This window comes from Lepus europaeus, chromosome 8 (assembly GCF_033115175.1).
Source record: "Lepus europaeus isolate LE1 chromosome 8, mLepTim1.pri, whole genome shotgun sequence".
NCBI lineage: Eukaryota > Metazoa > Chordata > Mammalia > Lagomorpha > Leporidae > Lepus > Lepus europaeus.
The window spans coordinates 66,877,426-66,895,127 of NC_084834.1; the positions used below are offsets into that span (position 1 = coordinate 66,877,426).

The 17,702-nt window shown below is 40.5% G+C and overlaps 1 protein-coding gene across 1 annotated transcript in view; it reads right to left on the reverse strand.

Annotated features, from left to right (window-relative positions):
* Nucleotides 1–17,702, reverse strand: part of ENPEP (glutamyl aminopeptidase) — an 81,338-nt gene that overhangs the window by 37,360 nt on the left and 26,276 nt on the right. The window contains exons 4-7 of the mRNA XM_062199737.1: nt 12,272–12,392; nt 7,156–7,310; nt 5,234–5,347; nt 1,053–1,187 (exon numbers count right to left, since the gene is read on the reverse strand). Coding sequence (XP_062055721.1) covers nt 1,053–1,187; nt 5,234–5,347; nt 7,156–7,310; nt 12,272–12,392 — 525 coding nt within the window. The remainder of the gene's footprint in view (nt 1–1,052; nt 1,188–5,233; nt 5,348–7,155; nt 7,311–12,271; nt 12,393–17,702) is intronic.

Genomic DNA, 17,702 nt, shown 5'->3' on the forward strand with positions numbered 1-17,702 from the left:
ATAGTATAGTAGGCAAACCATGAGAAACTGACATGGAAAATGACTAGAATCAAATTTTAAATTATGTTATCCACAAGTACATTATATGTTTGAAGGAGAGACTGTAGGAGGTATTGTGGGAGAGACTGGGCAACATAAAGCTTTGGGTTATAGAATTCTAATAAATTCTCAAAAAATTTTGGTGGATAAAAATACTTCATCTATATCATATGAACAAAGTCACCTTTCAATCTTATCTAAAGATAGTTAAAAGTCTTTTCTTCTGAGTATTTCAGTATTTCATGTCAGCCATAAAGGATTCTACTAGAAAAAGGTATACCCAGATGTAGTATTTCTTGTTAAGCGCATGGCAAAAAAAAGATTTCCTGTATTCAAAAGAATCTTAAATAAAACAATTTACAATTTGATGCTTAAATTCTAAATGTTCAATGATTATAACTTTTAAAAAATATTTATTTATTTATTTAAAAGATTTATTTATTTACTTGAAAGTCAGAGTTACACAGAGAGAAGGAGAGGCAGAGAGAGAGAGAGAGAGAATCTTCCATCTGCTAGTTCACTACCCAATTGGCCACAATGGTTGGACTTGTGCCTATCTGAAGCCAGGAGCCAGGAGCTTCCTCCGGGTCTCCCATGCAGGTGCAGGGGCACAAAGACTTGGGCCATCTTCTACTGCTTTCCCAGGCCACAGCAGAGAGCTGGATCAGAAGTGTAGCAGCTGGGACTCAAACCGGTACCCATATGGAATGCTGGCACTGCAGGCAACGGCTTTACCCTCTATGCCACAGCACCGGCCCCAAATGATTAGAATTAAAACAGTTATAAACAAAAGTGAAAAGGGAAAATTTTTAAGAATTGAATTCAAAATCTCATGTGAATAACTACCAGTTCCACTGGAAGCACAAACTATTGAATGTTTAGCACTCAATAAATTCTGCACTGTATTCTAGAACCCACTAGCACAGTCTAACTATTCTTCTGACTGTTGGGACTTACTAAAAGAAAAGACACTGAATAGGAAGATATTCAAAAGAATGTTTTATCTTGCCCACCTTACTGTAGGATATTCCATCAAAAACAGATGTTATTTCAGCAGGGGTTGACACAGTGACAACAATCGGGTGTGATGACATTAAAGAATCATCCTCTTGTACAGGTAATACATCTTCAGTTAGTATCTGGTCACGCTGCAAAGGCAGAAGGAACAAAAGAAATAAGTACTTTTAAAATACTGATTCATATATAATATATATAATCTTATATATACCATATATAAGGCTATATATATAATATATAAGATTATATTTATCATATATAAGAGAATATGTAATATATATGAACTTTCATATATAATAAAATAGAGGAAAAGTAAACATAAATGACACAAATTATTTAAAACAAACAAGACTTCAAATCAGTCATATTTTACACTGATTGATCTATAGAGTTATCATTCCCCTCTTCTGTTTATAACTCCTTTAACTTCTTCCCCTGTATGACAGGCCAAGAAGACGCAGCATGTACAAATTCTGTTTCTGCTGCCTCTGTGTGAATTTTCAAGCCCTGCAACTGTGTGATGGGCATGATGACAGCATCCAACAGATTTGTTCTGAGCATCACGTGAGGTGACATGTCAATTTGCCAAAACTTGATGCTCAGCTTTAAATTAATGTCAATTTGCAATTGGAATGAGTCTAAATTAATTTAAAAATTAGTTCTAATAATTGCCTCTCATTTCAGTCCTAGGTTTTCTTAAAAAGAAAGAGTGGTTAAGAAGTACAGCAATCTAGTCAGACTTGTTTGGGTAAAAGCTCGATCTTTCCACTTTCTGGATATGGAAGCTTAAACAAGTTCCCCTAACCCTTAAGTGTAATAATGGCATGGATTAAATGATATAATTCATGTTAAACTCTTGGCATAGCACCTGGCACAGAATGGAAGCCTAACAAATGAGTTACTATTTGGTTCTTAAGTGATAAGATCCTGAAATCTAACTCTGTTAAGTCCTTACTGATTTAAAAAGAAGCTTTACTGGTCCTACTTAATTAAAAATATTTCTAAAACAAACCATGCTGTATTAGTTTACATTTTCCAATTTCATTATTTCCATTTATAATAGACAAGGTACTATTGTCACGTGATAACTGCCAATCAAGGTAATTTTGACTTGGATTTTGACTTTTGTGTACTCAAGAGGTTTAGATAAGTAGAAAAAATACTGCTCATGGCATCAATAAATTTGATTGTTGTAACTGATTTTGCTACCAGTTGTCTGTGTAATGTTGACAAGTTACACTATCATTTCCACTCTCAGATTTTTTTAAGAGAAAACTCTGATACTTACCAAATTATCTTCTATATTTATTTATTTAATCTCCTCACCCATAACACTTTAAATTAAGAGCTCCTTAAGGGACAAGAAGTATATTTTTTTCATTTGTGGATCTTCTCTACTATTTGTTGAATAAAGAAAAAAAATGAATGGATGAAGGAAAGTATGAATGTGTTGTACGTTATATTCAAATTTCATTTAAATATCAAGAACTGCGTGCCAAATTTTTCCAGAATTTAATCAGTGTTTTTGAAACACTGAAATGGGGATATTAGATAATTTTTAAAAATATTTATTTATTTATTTGTGTGAAAGGAAGAGGGATAGAAGGAAAGAGATCTTTTGTCCACTGTTTCATTACCCAAATAGCTGCAGAGGCTGAGTCTGATCTAAGCCAAAACCAGGAGTCCAGACCTCCATCCAAGTTTCCTACATGGGTGGTAGGGACTCAAACATTTGAGCCACCTTCCATTGCTTTCCCAGTCATTATCAGAGAGCTGAATTAGAAGCAGAGCAGAGGGCCGGCGCCGTGGCTCAACAGGCTAATCCTCCGCCTAGCAGCGCTGGCACACCGGGTTCTAGTCCCGGTTGGGGCGCCGGATTCTGTCCTGGTTGCTCCTCTTCCAGGCCAGCTCTCTGCTGTGGCCCGGGAGTGCAGTGGAGGATGGCCCAAGTGCTTGGGCCCTGCACCCCATGGGAGACCAGGAGAAGCACCTGGCTCCTGCCTTTGGATCAGAGCGGTGCACCAGCCGCGGTGGCCATTGGAGGGTGAACCAATGGCAAAGGAAGACCTTTCTCTCTGTCTCTCTCTCTCTCACTGTCCACTCTGCCTGTCAAAAATAAAAAATTAAAATTAAAAAAAAAAAAAAAGAAGCAGAGCAGGGCCAGCGACAGCGACATGGCTCACTTGGTTAATCCTCCGCCTGCAGCGCTGGTATCCCATATCAGCACCAGTTCTAGTCCCGGTTGCTCCTCTTCCAGTCCAGCTCTCTGCTGTGGCCCAGGAGGGCAGTGGAGGATGGCCCAAGTGCTTGGGCCCCTACACCTCCATGGGAGACCAGGAGGAAGCACCTGGCTCCTGGCTTCGGATCAGCGTAGCGCTGGCCGTGGCAACCATTTGGGGGGGTGAACCAATGGAAGGAAGACCTTTCTCTCTGTGTCTCTCTCTCTCACTGTCTAAAAAAAAAAAAAAAAAAAAAGCAGAGCAGCCAGGACTTGAACCGAGACTCATATGGGATGTTGGGGTTGCAGGTGTCAGCTTCGCTTTCTATGTCATAATGCTGGCCCCTAGACAATTTTAAAGTGTTAGAATTTCTTATAATTATATTTTGGGAAAATAAAGCAAAAATATTTTCCACTTCTACTTCTATGGTTTATTTCCATTCTATCATAAAATCACTCATTTTCAGTATAGATGAGTGGTTCTCAGGAAAGATTTTTGTCCTCCTGGGGACATTTGGAAATGATTAGAGACATTTTTGGTTGTCTGCTGGGCCAGAGGGTTACTAGCATTTAGGAAGTAGTAAGAAGGAGGGCTGGTGTTCAACATTCTAAACTGCACGGCCTCCCACACAAAGGATTATCTTGTCCTCAATCTCAGTTGTTGAATGGTTAAATTTTTCAAGAACCAAATGTTGCAAATTAGCTTTTTTTAACCTTTTAAAATAAGCAAAGGGAAACTACAAGGGCTTCAAGCACTTAACTTTTAAAATTTTGTCCAGTAGGGGGAAGTATTCTACACAGTGCACAACCTCTTGTAATTCTCTACTTTCACACATCTATGTATTTATATATTCATAGGTATTCAGATGTGTGGATTTCAAAATACCTTACATGAAAATAAACTTATCTTTTAATTCCATTTGTCACAAGTTTTTTGAAGTATCCCCATGTATTCAATTAGATTAAAATGCCTGTACAATCTAAGTATAAATAACAAAGCTAGTTTTTTTGGAAAAAAAAAATTATAGAGTTCATAGAAGTTTTGTTGCAGGCCCTGTAGGTGCACCCTATATATTAACAGTCACTAAGTGTAAACTTGGGGAGGTTTTAAGCTTTTTCAAAGTAAAGGACAATGCCCTTGCTGAACACAGAGACAACTGACTCAGAGAGATTATGTAACTTGCTCAAGGTCATTTTCCTGGTTATATATCTAAGAAATGATGTATTCAGAATTTGTACTTGAGTCTAACTACTAAGCTTATGCTCTTATCTCTTTACCATACTATTTCAGCAACCTGTCTTATAAGACAGACATTTTTCAAAGAGTTGGTGCTATACTTTCTTGAACAAAGGATTGTCATCTTTTTTTTAATTTATTTATTTGAAAGGCAGAGCCACAGAGAGGGAAAGGCAGAGGCAGAGAGAGAGAAAGAGATTTCATCTGCTTGTTTCCTCCCTATATGGCTGCAACGGCAAGGATTGAACCAGGCTGAAGTTAGGAGCCAAGAGCTTCTTCCCCACATGTGTGCAGGAGCCCAGGCACCCAGGCCATCTTGCTCAGCTTCCCTAGGCCACCAGCAGGGAGCTGGATCAGAAGTGGAGCAGTGGGGACTCAAACTGGTATCTGTATGCAATGCTAACACTGAAGGTGTTGACTTTACCCACTATGCCACAGCGCCGGCCACCAACGGTTGTAATTTTCTATAGTAGCTATTTTTTTCTGGCCTTAACATCAGTTTTGAGTAAATCTGTCAAGGGTAACTTCAGACTGTGGGGGACAGTTTGGCATCTAGAGACTGGGCAAAAGCTGTGGGCTAGGTAATGTCCCTTGGAAACCAGCTGACTCCACTCTTTTCTCACAATTAGCACTGAGCTTGGCCCCTGATATAGGTCTAAAGGCTTCAATCTGCTTTACATGAGGAAAAAGAAATATTAGGAGTTTATGTGTTCAGAGCTCACCATTTGCCAATCATTTTCTGCATGGTCTACTCCTAGGAACTCGAAGAAAGAAGCAAATCCTTCATTTAGCCACAAATCGTCCCACCAGTCCATGGTCACGATATTTCCAAACCACTGAAATTATAAGCAACAAAGAGATTAGTAAGTTCTCATATTTATGTTAGAGAGATCTAGAAAATTACAGAATATTTATTTGTCCCTGCTAATTTGGTCACCATAACACAGAAGTGGTAGGCATGGTACTGAACATTTATTTCTTGCTTTGCTTATTCAGTTTTTTTTTTTTTTTAAAGGTTTTACTTATTGGAACAGGCACTGTGGAGCAGTGGGTTAAGCCACTGCTTGGGACATCCACATCTTATATTGGAGAGCCTGAGATGCAGTCCTTTCTCAACTTCCAACCTAGCTTCCTGTTAATGCACCATGGAGAGAGTAAATGATGATCTATTTGGGTGCTTGCCACCCATGTGGGAGACCCAGTTGGAATTTCTGGTTCCTGGCTTTGGCCTGACCCAGCCCTGGTTGTCACAGTCATTTGGAAATTGAACCAGTGAATGGAACATCTCTTTCTCTCTCTCTCTCTCTCTCTCTCTCTCTCTCTCTCTCTCTCTCTCTCTCTCTGTTACTCTGCATTCCGAATAGATAAACTAAGTTTAAAAACATACTTATTAATCTGACAGGAAGAGAGACACAGAGAAAGAAACAGAGAGCTCCTATCCACTGTTTCACTCTCCAAGTACCAAAAAAAGCTGGAGCTGTGTCAGGGCCACAGCCAGGAGCTAGGAACACCATTCTGATCTCCCATGTAGGTAGCAGGAACAAAAGTACTTGAGCCACTATCTGCTGCCTCCCACCATCTGCATTAGCAGGAAGCTGGAGTCAGGAATCAGAGCAGGGGAATCAACCCAGGTATTTCCATGTGAGGCATAGGCATCTTAACCAGTGTCTTAAACACTAGGCCAAACAGCCATCTCTGTCCAAATTTTTAAATGTTATTAAATTCCCCTTACTTTAATACTTTATGTAGATATTATGGAGGGGGCAGCATTGTGGTGTAACTGTAAAGCCACTACCAGAGCACCATCATCCCATTTGTTGCAGGTTCAAGTCCCAACTTCTCCACTTCTCATCCAGCCTCCTGCTAATAGCCTGGCAAAAGCAGTGGAACATGGCACAGGCGGTTGTGTCCCTACCACCCATGTGGAAGACCCAGGTGAATCTCCTGGCTCCTAGCTCCTGGCTTCAGTCTGGCCCAGCACCAGACATTACAGCCATCTGGAGAGTGAACCAGTGGATAGAAGATTCTCTGTCTCTAAGTCTGACATTCAAAATAAGTAAATAAGTCTTATAAAAAGGTATTATGGGAAATATTACGTTATAGGAGGGCTTCCTGTGTAATTACGAACAGCAACACAATGTGTTTTACAGTTTCTTTATGGTTAAATGTTTATTAGTCTTAAGAACGATTTCCATAAAATTTTCTGGGTTGCCTGATCCTTATTTGCTACACTGTGAATAATCTGGATTACCTCTGTGGTCTTAAGCCACTTTTATATATTTTATTTTATTTATATTTATTTATTTTCATTTTATTGTTTGAAAGATGTTCATCTGCTGGTTTACTCCCTAAATATCTGCAGTATCTGGGGCTAGGTTGGGCTGGGCCAGGCTGAAGCCAGGAACCTGGAACTTAATCCAGGTCTCCCATATGGGTAGCAGGGACCCAACTACTTGAGCCATCACTTGCTGCCTCCCAGGGTGCACTTTGGCAGGAAATTGGAATCAGAAGCAGAGCTGGAACTCAGCTTAGGCACTCCAATGTGGGATGCAGGCATCCCAGGCCATGTCTTACCTGCAGTGTCAAATGCCTGTTCCTTAAGCCACTTTTTAAAACAAGCTATTTTGAAGTCAAGCTCCTATACCTGATGTACAAGTTCATGGGAAACCACAGTCGCCACCCTCTGCTTGTTTGATGAGGCTGATTCCTGCGGGTCATAAAGCAAGTTGGTTTCTCTGTAAGTGATGAGTCCCCAGTTCTCCATCGCACCAGTGCCAAAGTCTGGAATAGCGATTTGATCTATGGAAAAAGAAAAAGTCCAGTGAGACATACATTCTTTCCATTTCTTCACCGCAGCTCTTACCAAATTAAGTTCTTTGGATGAATGTTTTTTAAAAGGCTAAAAATAATTTCTTAGAGTCAAAAACAGTAATCATTTGTGCAAACATTGCAGTCCTAATGCACTCAAAATTTCCATGGTGGTTTTCCGGTTGGCTCTAGATATCAGTGTTTCCTTTTTATTCCAAGAAGGATGCTCATGGCACTGCTCTTTTACAGGCCTTCATAACTTCTTGTCTTTTGTTTCTCTGTCTATATGGTACTTCATTAGCTTTCTGTCCTCCATGATTTTCACTTAGGAATAGAAAGCATCTGTTTGTGGGATTAAGCCGTGATGAAAAAGAGAATTAAGTTTTTATATGAGGACTTCGAGTATAGAGCTTTTAAGTACACAGAAATAAACTTCTATCTAAAGATGCAGAATATTAGAGAATGTAAAACTCCATTTTCTTTTTTTATAGAAAGTTTTTATTTAATAAATATAAATTTCATAAGTACAACTTTGGATTATAGTGGTTCTTCCTCCCATACCCACCCTCCCCCCCCAAACCATCCCACCTCCTACTCCCTCTCCCATCCCATTCTTTATTAAGATTCATCTTTAATTATTTTTATGTACAGAAGATCAACTCTATACTAAGCAAAGATTTCAACAGTTTACATTCACACAAACACAAAAAGTATAAAGCACTGTTTGGAGACTAATTTTACCTTTAATTCTCATAGTACAACACAGTAAAGACAGAGGTCCTACATTGGAGCAAGTGCACAGTGACACCTGTCGTTGATTTAACAATTGACACCCTTGGAGCCAATGCTGTGGCGCAGTATGTTAACGCCCTGGCCTGAAGTGCCGGCATCCCATATGGAGCCAGTTTGAGACCTAGCCGCTCCACTTCTAATCCAGTTCTCAGCTATGGCCTGGGAAAGCAGTAGAAGATGGCCCAAATCCTTGGACCCCTGCACCCTCTTAGGAGACCTGTAGGAAGCTCCTGGCTCCTGGTTTGGATTGGCACAGCTCTGGCTGTTGCAGCCAATTAGGGAGTAAACCATAGGATGGAAGACACTCCCTCCCCACCTCTCCTCTATTTGCATAACTCTGACTTTCAAATAAATAAAAATCTTTCAAAAAAAAAATTGACACTCCTATTTATGACATCAGTGATCACCTGAGGCTCTTGTCATGAGCTGGCAAGGCTATGGAAGCCTCTTGAGTCCACAAACTCTAACCTTATTTAGACAAGGCCATAATCAAAGTGGCAGTTCTCTCCTCCCTTCAGAGAAAGGTACCTCCTTCTTTGGTGGCCCCTTCTTTCCACCCAGATCTCACTCACAAAGATCTTTCCTGTAGGTCATTTTTTGCCATAGTGTCTTGGCTTTCCATGGCCTTTTTAGCCAGATCTGAATGCCTTAAGGGCTGATTCTGAGACCAGAGTGCTGTTTAGGGCATTTGTCATTCTATGAGTCTGCTGTGTGTCCTGCTTCCCATATTGAATCATTCTCTCCCTTTTAATTATATCAATTATTATTAGCAGACACTTGGTCTTATTTATGTGATCCCTTTGACACTTAATCCTATCTTTATGATCAGTTAAGAACCTAAACTGATCACTTTAACTAGTAAGATGGCATCAGTAACTGCCAACTTAATGGGATTTGGAGTCCCATGGCAAGTTTTTAGCTTTACCTTTAGGGGTAAGTCCGAGGGAACGTGTGCTGAACTGTACATCTCCTCGCTCTCTTATTCCCACTCTTATTTTTAACAAAGATCAAATTTCAATTGGATTTAAACACCTGAGAATAACTCTGTGATAAGTAAATAATTCAACCAATGGTATTAAGTAGAAAAAGAAAATACTAAAAAGAATAAAATAGTAAGCTGTTCCTCAACAGTCAGGATAAGGGCTGATCAAGTCATTGCTTCTCATAGTGTCAGTTCCACTTCCACATGCTTCCTTTCAGGTGCTCAGTTAGTTGTCACAGATCAGGGAGAACATATGATATTTGTCCCTTTGGGACTGGCTTATTTCACTCAGCATGATGTTTTCCAGATTCCTCCATTTTGTTACAAATGACCATCTGCAGTGCCAGCATACCATATGAGCTCCGGTTCCAGTCCCAGCTGTTCTACTTCAATCCAACTCCCTGCTATTGGCCTGGGAAAGCAGCAGAAGATGGCTGAAGTCCTTGGGCCCCTGCATCTGTGCGGCAGACCTGGAAGGAAATCTTGGCGCCTCGCTTTGGATTGGCTCAGCTCTGACTGGTACAGCCACTCGGAGAGTGGACCAGCAGATGGAAGACCTCTCTCTCTGCCTCTGTCTCTCTGTAACTCTGCCGTTCAAATAAATCAATCTTAAAAAAAAAACCTCCATTTCCCCCCAAATCTATACAATTTTAAGTCAACCAGATCCCTAACAATTTAATAGCATACTGTCCACTTATTTTTTTTTTTTTAAGATTTGTTTATTTATTTGAAAGGCAGAGTTTCAGAGAGGCAGAGGTAGAGGCAGGGGGTGTGGTCTTCCATCCAATGGTTCACTCCACAGATGGCTGCAATGGCCAGAGCTGGATCGATCTGAAGCCAGGAGCCAGGAGCTTCCTCTGGTTCTCCCACGCGAGTGCAGTGGCCCAAGGACTTGGGCCATCTTCTACTGCTTTCCCAGGCCACAGCAGAGAGCTGGATTAGAAGTGGAGCAGCCAGAACTTGAACCATCACCCATATGGGATACCAGCGCTGCAGGTGGTAGCTTTACCCACTATGTCACAGAGCCAGCGCTCACTTATGTATTTTGAACAAGCTGGAAAATATGGAATTGAGGACGTTCAATCTAAATTCCCTTCCAGACCTAAAATGTTGCATTCTGTGAGGAGTTCCTTCTCTTTATTTTTAATTGAGTTTATACTCTTAGACATATTATCTAACAGGAACAGGCAGTGTTCAGCAAATTCTACATTAAGTTCTCAAATAGAAAATGCTCACTTGATAAGTGGACAAAACACAGCTTCCACAGTTAACAAACCATAATCAGAATGTAATTTCTTTTTATTATATATCATTTAAATAAGGTACAGGAATGCAAATAAATCGAGTTTTCACCTAACAGATAAAGAAAAAGGACTTTTTGTACTGGTAAAAGATTTTAGAAGCTCCTTATAAAAGCATGAAAAGGGAAATATCTTAGAGGTCAAGATGACAGTAGTAGTTTCCTTTTCATATTATCTCCATTTTTAGGCTTAAAAGGGCAAAATGTCTCCTCCATAGGCCAACATTTTCCATAATGTTGTAGAGTATAACTTGTACATAATCCGTGAACAAAAGGAATCTTTGGCACTCTCATTTTTTTCTGGTGAGTATTTGCAATATTCTTAATCAACCCCAGTATATTTGACTTTTGGAGCATAATAAATACTGAAGTCATTTATAAGCAGTCTATGTAGAGTTAATTCTTTCTGCAAAGATTGAAAGTGCACATAATAAAGTGTACTGAAGGAGTGGGAGGTGGGGGAAAGAGAAATAAATTTGTGATATTTTCACTTGTTAGGTTATGCTGGGTAGTACAACTGAGTTAAGACCTTAAAACTCACGTGCTCAATATTTTACTGAATATCATTCTGACTTTCACAAAAAGTTGCTTCTTTTTCTATCTTCTTTTCTAATAGTTGTCAAGCCATCAACAAATGGAACTGCTTCCATTGGTAAGAAAACCTCATTCAGAGAATTTGGGTTTTCACTGATGTTGTGTTAAAATAGGGGCAGAGGCCCTGTCCAAATACTGAAGAAGTTTGTGAACTCAAAAGACTTCCATAGCCTTGGCAGCTCATGACAAGAGCCTCCGGTTATCACTGATGTGATAAGTAAGTGTGTCAATCGTTAAATCAACAACAGGAGTCACTCCCCACGTAGGACCTCTGTCCTTAATGAGTTGTACTATGAGAATTAATAGTAAAACTTGTCTTCAAACAGTACTTTATATTTTGTGTGTCTATGTGGGTGCAAAGTGTTGAAATCTTTACTTAGTATACAGTTGATTTTCTGTATATAAAGATAAGTAAAAATGAATCTTAATGAAGAATGTGATGGGAGAGGGAGTAGGAGGTGGGAGGGAGTAGGGGTGGGAGGGTGGGTATGGGGGGGAAGAACTGCTATATTCCCAAAGCTGTACCTATAAAATTTACATTTATTAAATAAAAGCTTTCTAAAAAAATAAAGTAAGGGCAGAAATAGGGAAGCCAATCATCAGTTGCTTTGTTTTCTTACTACCTTCATTTCTTTCCTACAAAAATCTATATGAATACTCCATTTAAAGTTTTGCCAATACCACTCAAATTTGTTAATAAAGTGGTTCTGCTATTGATGGAAGCATCATACCCACACCATTTTGATCATAGCCCCACTTTTGTTTTAAAAAGGAAACATATCTTCTTCTCATATGTGAAAAAAAATATTTCTGAAAGGAGCACCAGGGTTTGATTTTAACTGCTGGACAATCTAGAAGTAGTCTTGCACAAGAATGGAAAGATTGGAAGCACATGGCACTCTTACAATATCATTGGGCCCTATTAGTTTCCAAGCCACTGATGATAGGAAGACAATGGGAGCCATGGGAAGGGGTTCTGATTTTGAAATCAACTGATCTAGGTTGCTCTTTCTGGCTCCCTCACTGTCAAGCTCTGCAGTTGTGTGCACGTACTTTCATTTTATTTGGAAACAAAAGATGATATGCATATCAGATGAGAACAGAGAAATGACATTGATCTTGCAGGGATTCAGAATGGCTCTGTAAGCAAAAGACACATATTGTAGTCCTATAATAAAAGCATTAGGGCTTACAGCATTGACTGATGGTGACATAATTGGAAGAAATGAGTTAGGTAAAACAAAAGCAATACTAAAAACATGAAAATAAAAAATTGATTCTCACCTAATTTAGGAAGAGAGTAGCTCACACCAAAGTAGTCTTCAAAATAATCAAACACTATTTTAGTTATGTTTGCAGCATATTCAGCTGTATGACTTTGCCCAGGCTGGACATAAATAGTAAGCTATAAAACAAAACAAAAAATTCAGAGAAAATTATTTATTTGTTAAAACACAAAAATACACAATATAGTTGAAAAGGGGTGGATTTTGGAGTCAGGTAAGTCTGGTTTGGATCTCAGCTCTGTTGCATTGGATGGGCTGCAAAGTTTTGTGTACAATTCCATTGAAATATACTGTGGCTTTTTCATGAACATTTTGAAGTCCCTCATACAGGCTGTGTGGTCTCAGACAAATCACATCTCTAAGATTTGTGCAAAAGAAAAATAAAATTACATCATTCACTGAGTGACCCTAAAGGCTAGAAACAATGTAAGATACAATAGTTGGCACAGCATTCCAGACATCAAAAACTATGACCTTTTTTTAATTGGAAAATATATTGTCTTTTTAATATCGATGAATCTATGGATCTATCCATCTCTCTACCCACCTCTATCTCTCCCTCTGTCTCCACTCCCTTTCTGTGTGTGAAGTTTGAAGAAATGAATGCATGCAATTTTTCTCATGCAAAGAACCCTTGAATACATGCACTCCATGTTTGCCATTCTTTCTAGCTCTTACAAATTACCCTTCTGATATTTTGACTGTTCTACTCCAGCGCCTACACTATAATGATCTGAAAGTTTCCTGAATTGGTCATCTTGGTAAACTACATCAATTCTCCAACTCACTAGGGTTTTACTTTATGCCTCAGTGACATAATTTATAAATCAAACTAAGTATATACTTTTCCCTAGTTCCTAGCACATAGGACTTTATAAAAATTATCAACAATCCTCTCAAAAATAATGCTGTGCAAGCAGATATGGTTGCTGGGGACTGGAGTGTGCACCCGCACACCTTTAGGTGTTCGGGAACTTCTCAGTGTATAAAAAAGGAAAAGGTGCTTCAGACAACCAGTGCCCACTAAAATTTTGTGAGAAGTTCAAATGAAACACTGCTAAGACTAATTCAAAATCCTGAAGAAAAGCTAAAGACACAGTCATCTAGGAAGTACAGGCTCATCCACCTGACTGCCATGTGATTCAAGATTTAAAAAAACAAAGGAAAAAAAGAACAATATCTACTTTCTTCCTTTAGTATTCTCAGTGCATTGCTACTTCTGCTACTCAATTAAGTATACATCTTGAGCCACTGTTTCTTTTCCTTTTTTTTTTTTTTTTTTTTTTTTTTTTTTTTTTTTTTGACAGGCAGAGTTAGACAGCGAGAGAGAGAGACACAGAGAAATGTCTTCCTTTTTCTGTTGGGTCATCCCCCAAGTGGCTACTACGGCCGGTGTGTTGTGGCTGGTGTGCTGCACCAATCAGAAGCCAGGAGCCAGGTGCTTCTTCCTGGTCTCCCATGCGGGTTCAGGGCCCAAGGACCTGGGCCATCCTCCACTGCCCTCCTGGGCCACAGCAGAGAGCTGGACTGGAAGAGGAGCAACCGGGACTCACTCTGGTGCCCCGACCAGGACTAGAACCCAGGGTGCCGGCACTGCAGGCGGAGGATTAGCCTAGTGAGCCGTGGCGCTGGCCGAGCCATAATTTCTTAGAAATGAAAAGTAGAGGGACTAGTGCTAATGCATAGCAGGCATCCCATATGGCGCCAGTTCAAGTTCTGGCTGCTCCACTTGTGATCCAGCTCCCTGCTAATGTGCCTGGGAAAACAACAGAAGATGGCCCAATTCCCTGGGCCCTTGCACCCATGTGGGAGACCTGGAAGAAGCTCCTGGCTTCAGGCTTTAGCCTAGCCCAGCTCTGGCCACTGCAGCATTTGGGGAGTGATGGAAGACCTCTTTCTTCCTACCTCTTGCTTCTCTGTAACTCTGTCTTTCAAATAAAAATCACAAAAGAAAATAAAAAAAAGAAATGCAGTAATTAAATCTATTTTCAAAAAAAAAAAAAGAAAGAAAGAAAAGTAGAAAGACCCAATAATTTAAGAAGACAATAAAAACATCTTTTAAACTGTCAGCACCGACTCAACTGCTCTCATGGCCACTGCGTAACTGACATTCTTACCCTCTCTGAATGAATAATCATGTGCTCCAAAACAGGACAACTTACTCAATTAGCATCTCAACATTCTTTGAGGTTGCCTTTTGGTTTTAATTGCTGGGAGTGGTGACACAATTCCTCACTGCCCTCCTGTCTTCTGCATGAACAATGACATGCATTTTCAAGAAGTGAAACTAAGGTTCCAATGGAGGGGCCCTGGACACAACAAAGGTAACTGACCATATGATCTTCCAGGATTGCCACGTCATAAACTCAGAGTCTCAGGAATTTTTCATCTGCAAACTAATTAGTGTGTTGAAACTCCGTTTGCATTTCTACCACGTCTGCTCTCTACCATGCCAATTTCAGGAAGGGCAGTTTCTCTTGACTCATTCCACTGTTGCCTGTAAATTCTGTGCTTTTCTCTTGCATCTAAGTCTAGGGAACGAGAGATGGTTGGGAAAGAGGAAGAACAGATAACAGTGAGTACTTAGAACAACAGGAAAGAAACAGACTTGGTGGAGTTTTTCTACTACTATTTTCTCCTTCCCCATGCCCCTTTAAGCAATATACTCCTGAGGCAATATAATGTGTCTTTTCTTACTCCCTTATTTCTGTTGGTGACAGCAACAGAAATATGGGCTCTATAATAAGATTGGTGTTACTGTAAATTCAGTCCACATGAAAGCAGTCTCTTCGCCTCCTGTTTCTGAGAAACAGAACCTCATGAAGTATGGTCTGTCTCTGGCCAGTCTGCAAATTAGTTGTGATCTATGACCCTAACTTTGAAGGGTCATAGAGCAAATTCTATAAACACTGCTTTGATCTACTGAGCTAAGCTGTTACAGAATAGACATATATTGCCCAATAATTTTTTCAGATTTTAAAGATCTTATTTATTTTAAACGCAGAGTTATAGAGAGAGAAGGAAAGACAGAGAGAAAGAGAGAGCTTCAGTCTGCTAGTTCACTCCCCAAATGGTCACAACAGCCACGGCCAAGGCCAGGAGACTGGAGCTTCTTCTGGATCTCCCATGAGGATGTAGGAGCCCAAGGACTAGGGCCATCTTCTATTGCTTTCCCAGGCCATAGCTGAGAGCTGGATCAGGAGTAGAGCAGCCAGTACTCGAAACAGTGCCCATATGGGATGCTGGCACTGTAGGCTGCGGCTTTAACCTGCTGAGTCACAGCACCGGCCCCATGCCCAGTAATTTTGTAATGCAATTAGCCAAAGCTTTTCTATGCGTGCATCCTATCATATGTCATAAACATGTGTTTACATTAAAGACTAGCCAAATGCCAGCATCATCTGTCGTTTGAAATTCCAAAGTAGTTCATGTTGCATCTATTTAATAGCAGTATACCTGTGATATTGGGACTTGGTCATTGTTTAAAAAAGTGTCCTAGGGTAGGCATTTGGCCCAGTGGTTAAGCTTGGGACGCCAGCATCCCACATTGGAGTTGCTGGATTCAACATCTGCTGCACTCCTGTTTCCAGCTCCCTGCTAAAGTGCACCTCAGGAGGTAGCAGATAATGACTCAAGCCTTTGGGTCCCTGCCACCCACGCTGGAGTCCTGGATTGAATTATGGGCTCCTGGCTTTGGCTTGGCCCAGCTCTGGCTGTTGAGGGCATTTAGGAGCATTTAAGGAATGAACCAGTAGATAGGCGATCTCTCTCTATCTCTCTCTCTGCTTTTAGAAAACAGTACTTCCTCCCCTCTGCCAGCACCTTCACTCAGTCTCCAACACACCTGTCCCACTCTCAACCTCACCCCCACACATGCTCATCTGTGCTGCCTCTCCTTTCTCCAAGTTTGGCAGAGGAGATTAGCTCCTTGGCATCGCCAAATGAGCCTCAGGGTTCCTTTCCATGCCAGAGTCCAGTAAATTGCCCCTGAATTGTCATTACTCTTTAATAATAATCACTATCTTTATAGTTTATGTGCTTGCTCTACTGAGATGATTTTTTTAAGTACACAACTAAGCATATTGAAATAGCCTGGAGCAAGGCCCCAGGGATACATAACAGCTACTTTCTTTTTATCTTTTGAAAGAGTCATATATGCCTTTATTATTCAAGGATCTTATTAGAATTTAAAAATAAAACTTATATGCAAATTTTGTAACTTTATATGTAAAGTAAACACGATGTTTGTAAGTCTTCAAGAGCCTAACTTTTATGCATATATTTGTGTCTTCTTAAAGACGGCAAGTTCGGGGCCTGCGCTCTGGCATAACAGGTAAGGCCACTGCCTGCAGTGCCGGCATCCCATTTGGGCGCCTGTTCGAGACCCGGCTGCTCCACTTCTGATCAAGCTCTCTGCTATGGCCTGGGAAAGCAGTAGAAGATGGCCTAAGTGCTTAGGCCCCTGCACCCACATGGGAGACCCAGAAGAAGCTCCTGGCTCGTGGCTTTGGATCAGCGCAGCTCTGGCTGTTGCGGCCAATTGGGGAGTGAACCAGCAGATGGAAGACCTTTTTTCTCTCTCTCTCTGTCTCTCCTTCTCTTTCTGTGTGTGTAACTCTGACTTTCAAATAAATAAATAAACCTTTAAAAAAAAAAATAGATGGCAAGTTCTCTAAACAAATTAACTTACCTGGATAAACCACCAGGGGCTACTCTTAGTCACATCTCACAGCACTGAATCTATTGAGTCTGTATTCAGCTGACTATTCTAGGAGATGCCATACATCTGCTTTATCATTTCTGTTTTGGTCCCTTCGTCATCATACTGGAACTTATTGCAAAGGAGATTTTTAGACTTCTCATTTACTTAGAAGGCGCATAGACAGAGATTCAAAGAGATAGACAGACAAGGAGAGAGGGAGAGCTCCCATCTGTTGGTTCACTCCCCAGATGCCTGCAATGGCCAAGGCTGGATCAGGCTGAAGCTGGGAGCTATGAAGACAATTCAGGTCTCCCAGGGGAGTGGCAGAATCCCAGTTATTTGAGCCACCACTGTTGCCCCCCTGAGTCTACACTATCAGGAAGCTAGCGTTCAGAGTCGGAGCTGGGAATACAACCCCAGGACTCCAATATGGGACACAGGCATCTTGACAGATGTTTCTACTGTTAGGTTGACTGTCCACCCCGGGAATTCCTAGTATTATCCCTTCATTCAAGTGTCTCAAACAATTTGAGAGATGGGATGTCAGTTCACGAAAACGGATTCCTAGTTGGTTGCTGTCACTCCATTTATATGTCCCCTTGCTACACTTTATATTCCTTGACTGTCATGACTAGATCCACTAGATCAACCTCCCTTAGACCAACTTAATGATGCCATGTACCATCTTTAAATTCAATGATTACTTATGTCTCTGCAAGCAAACTCA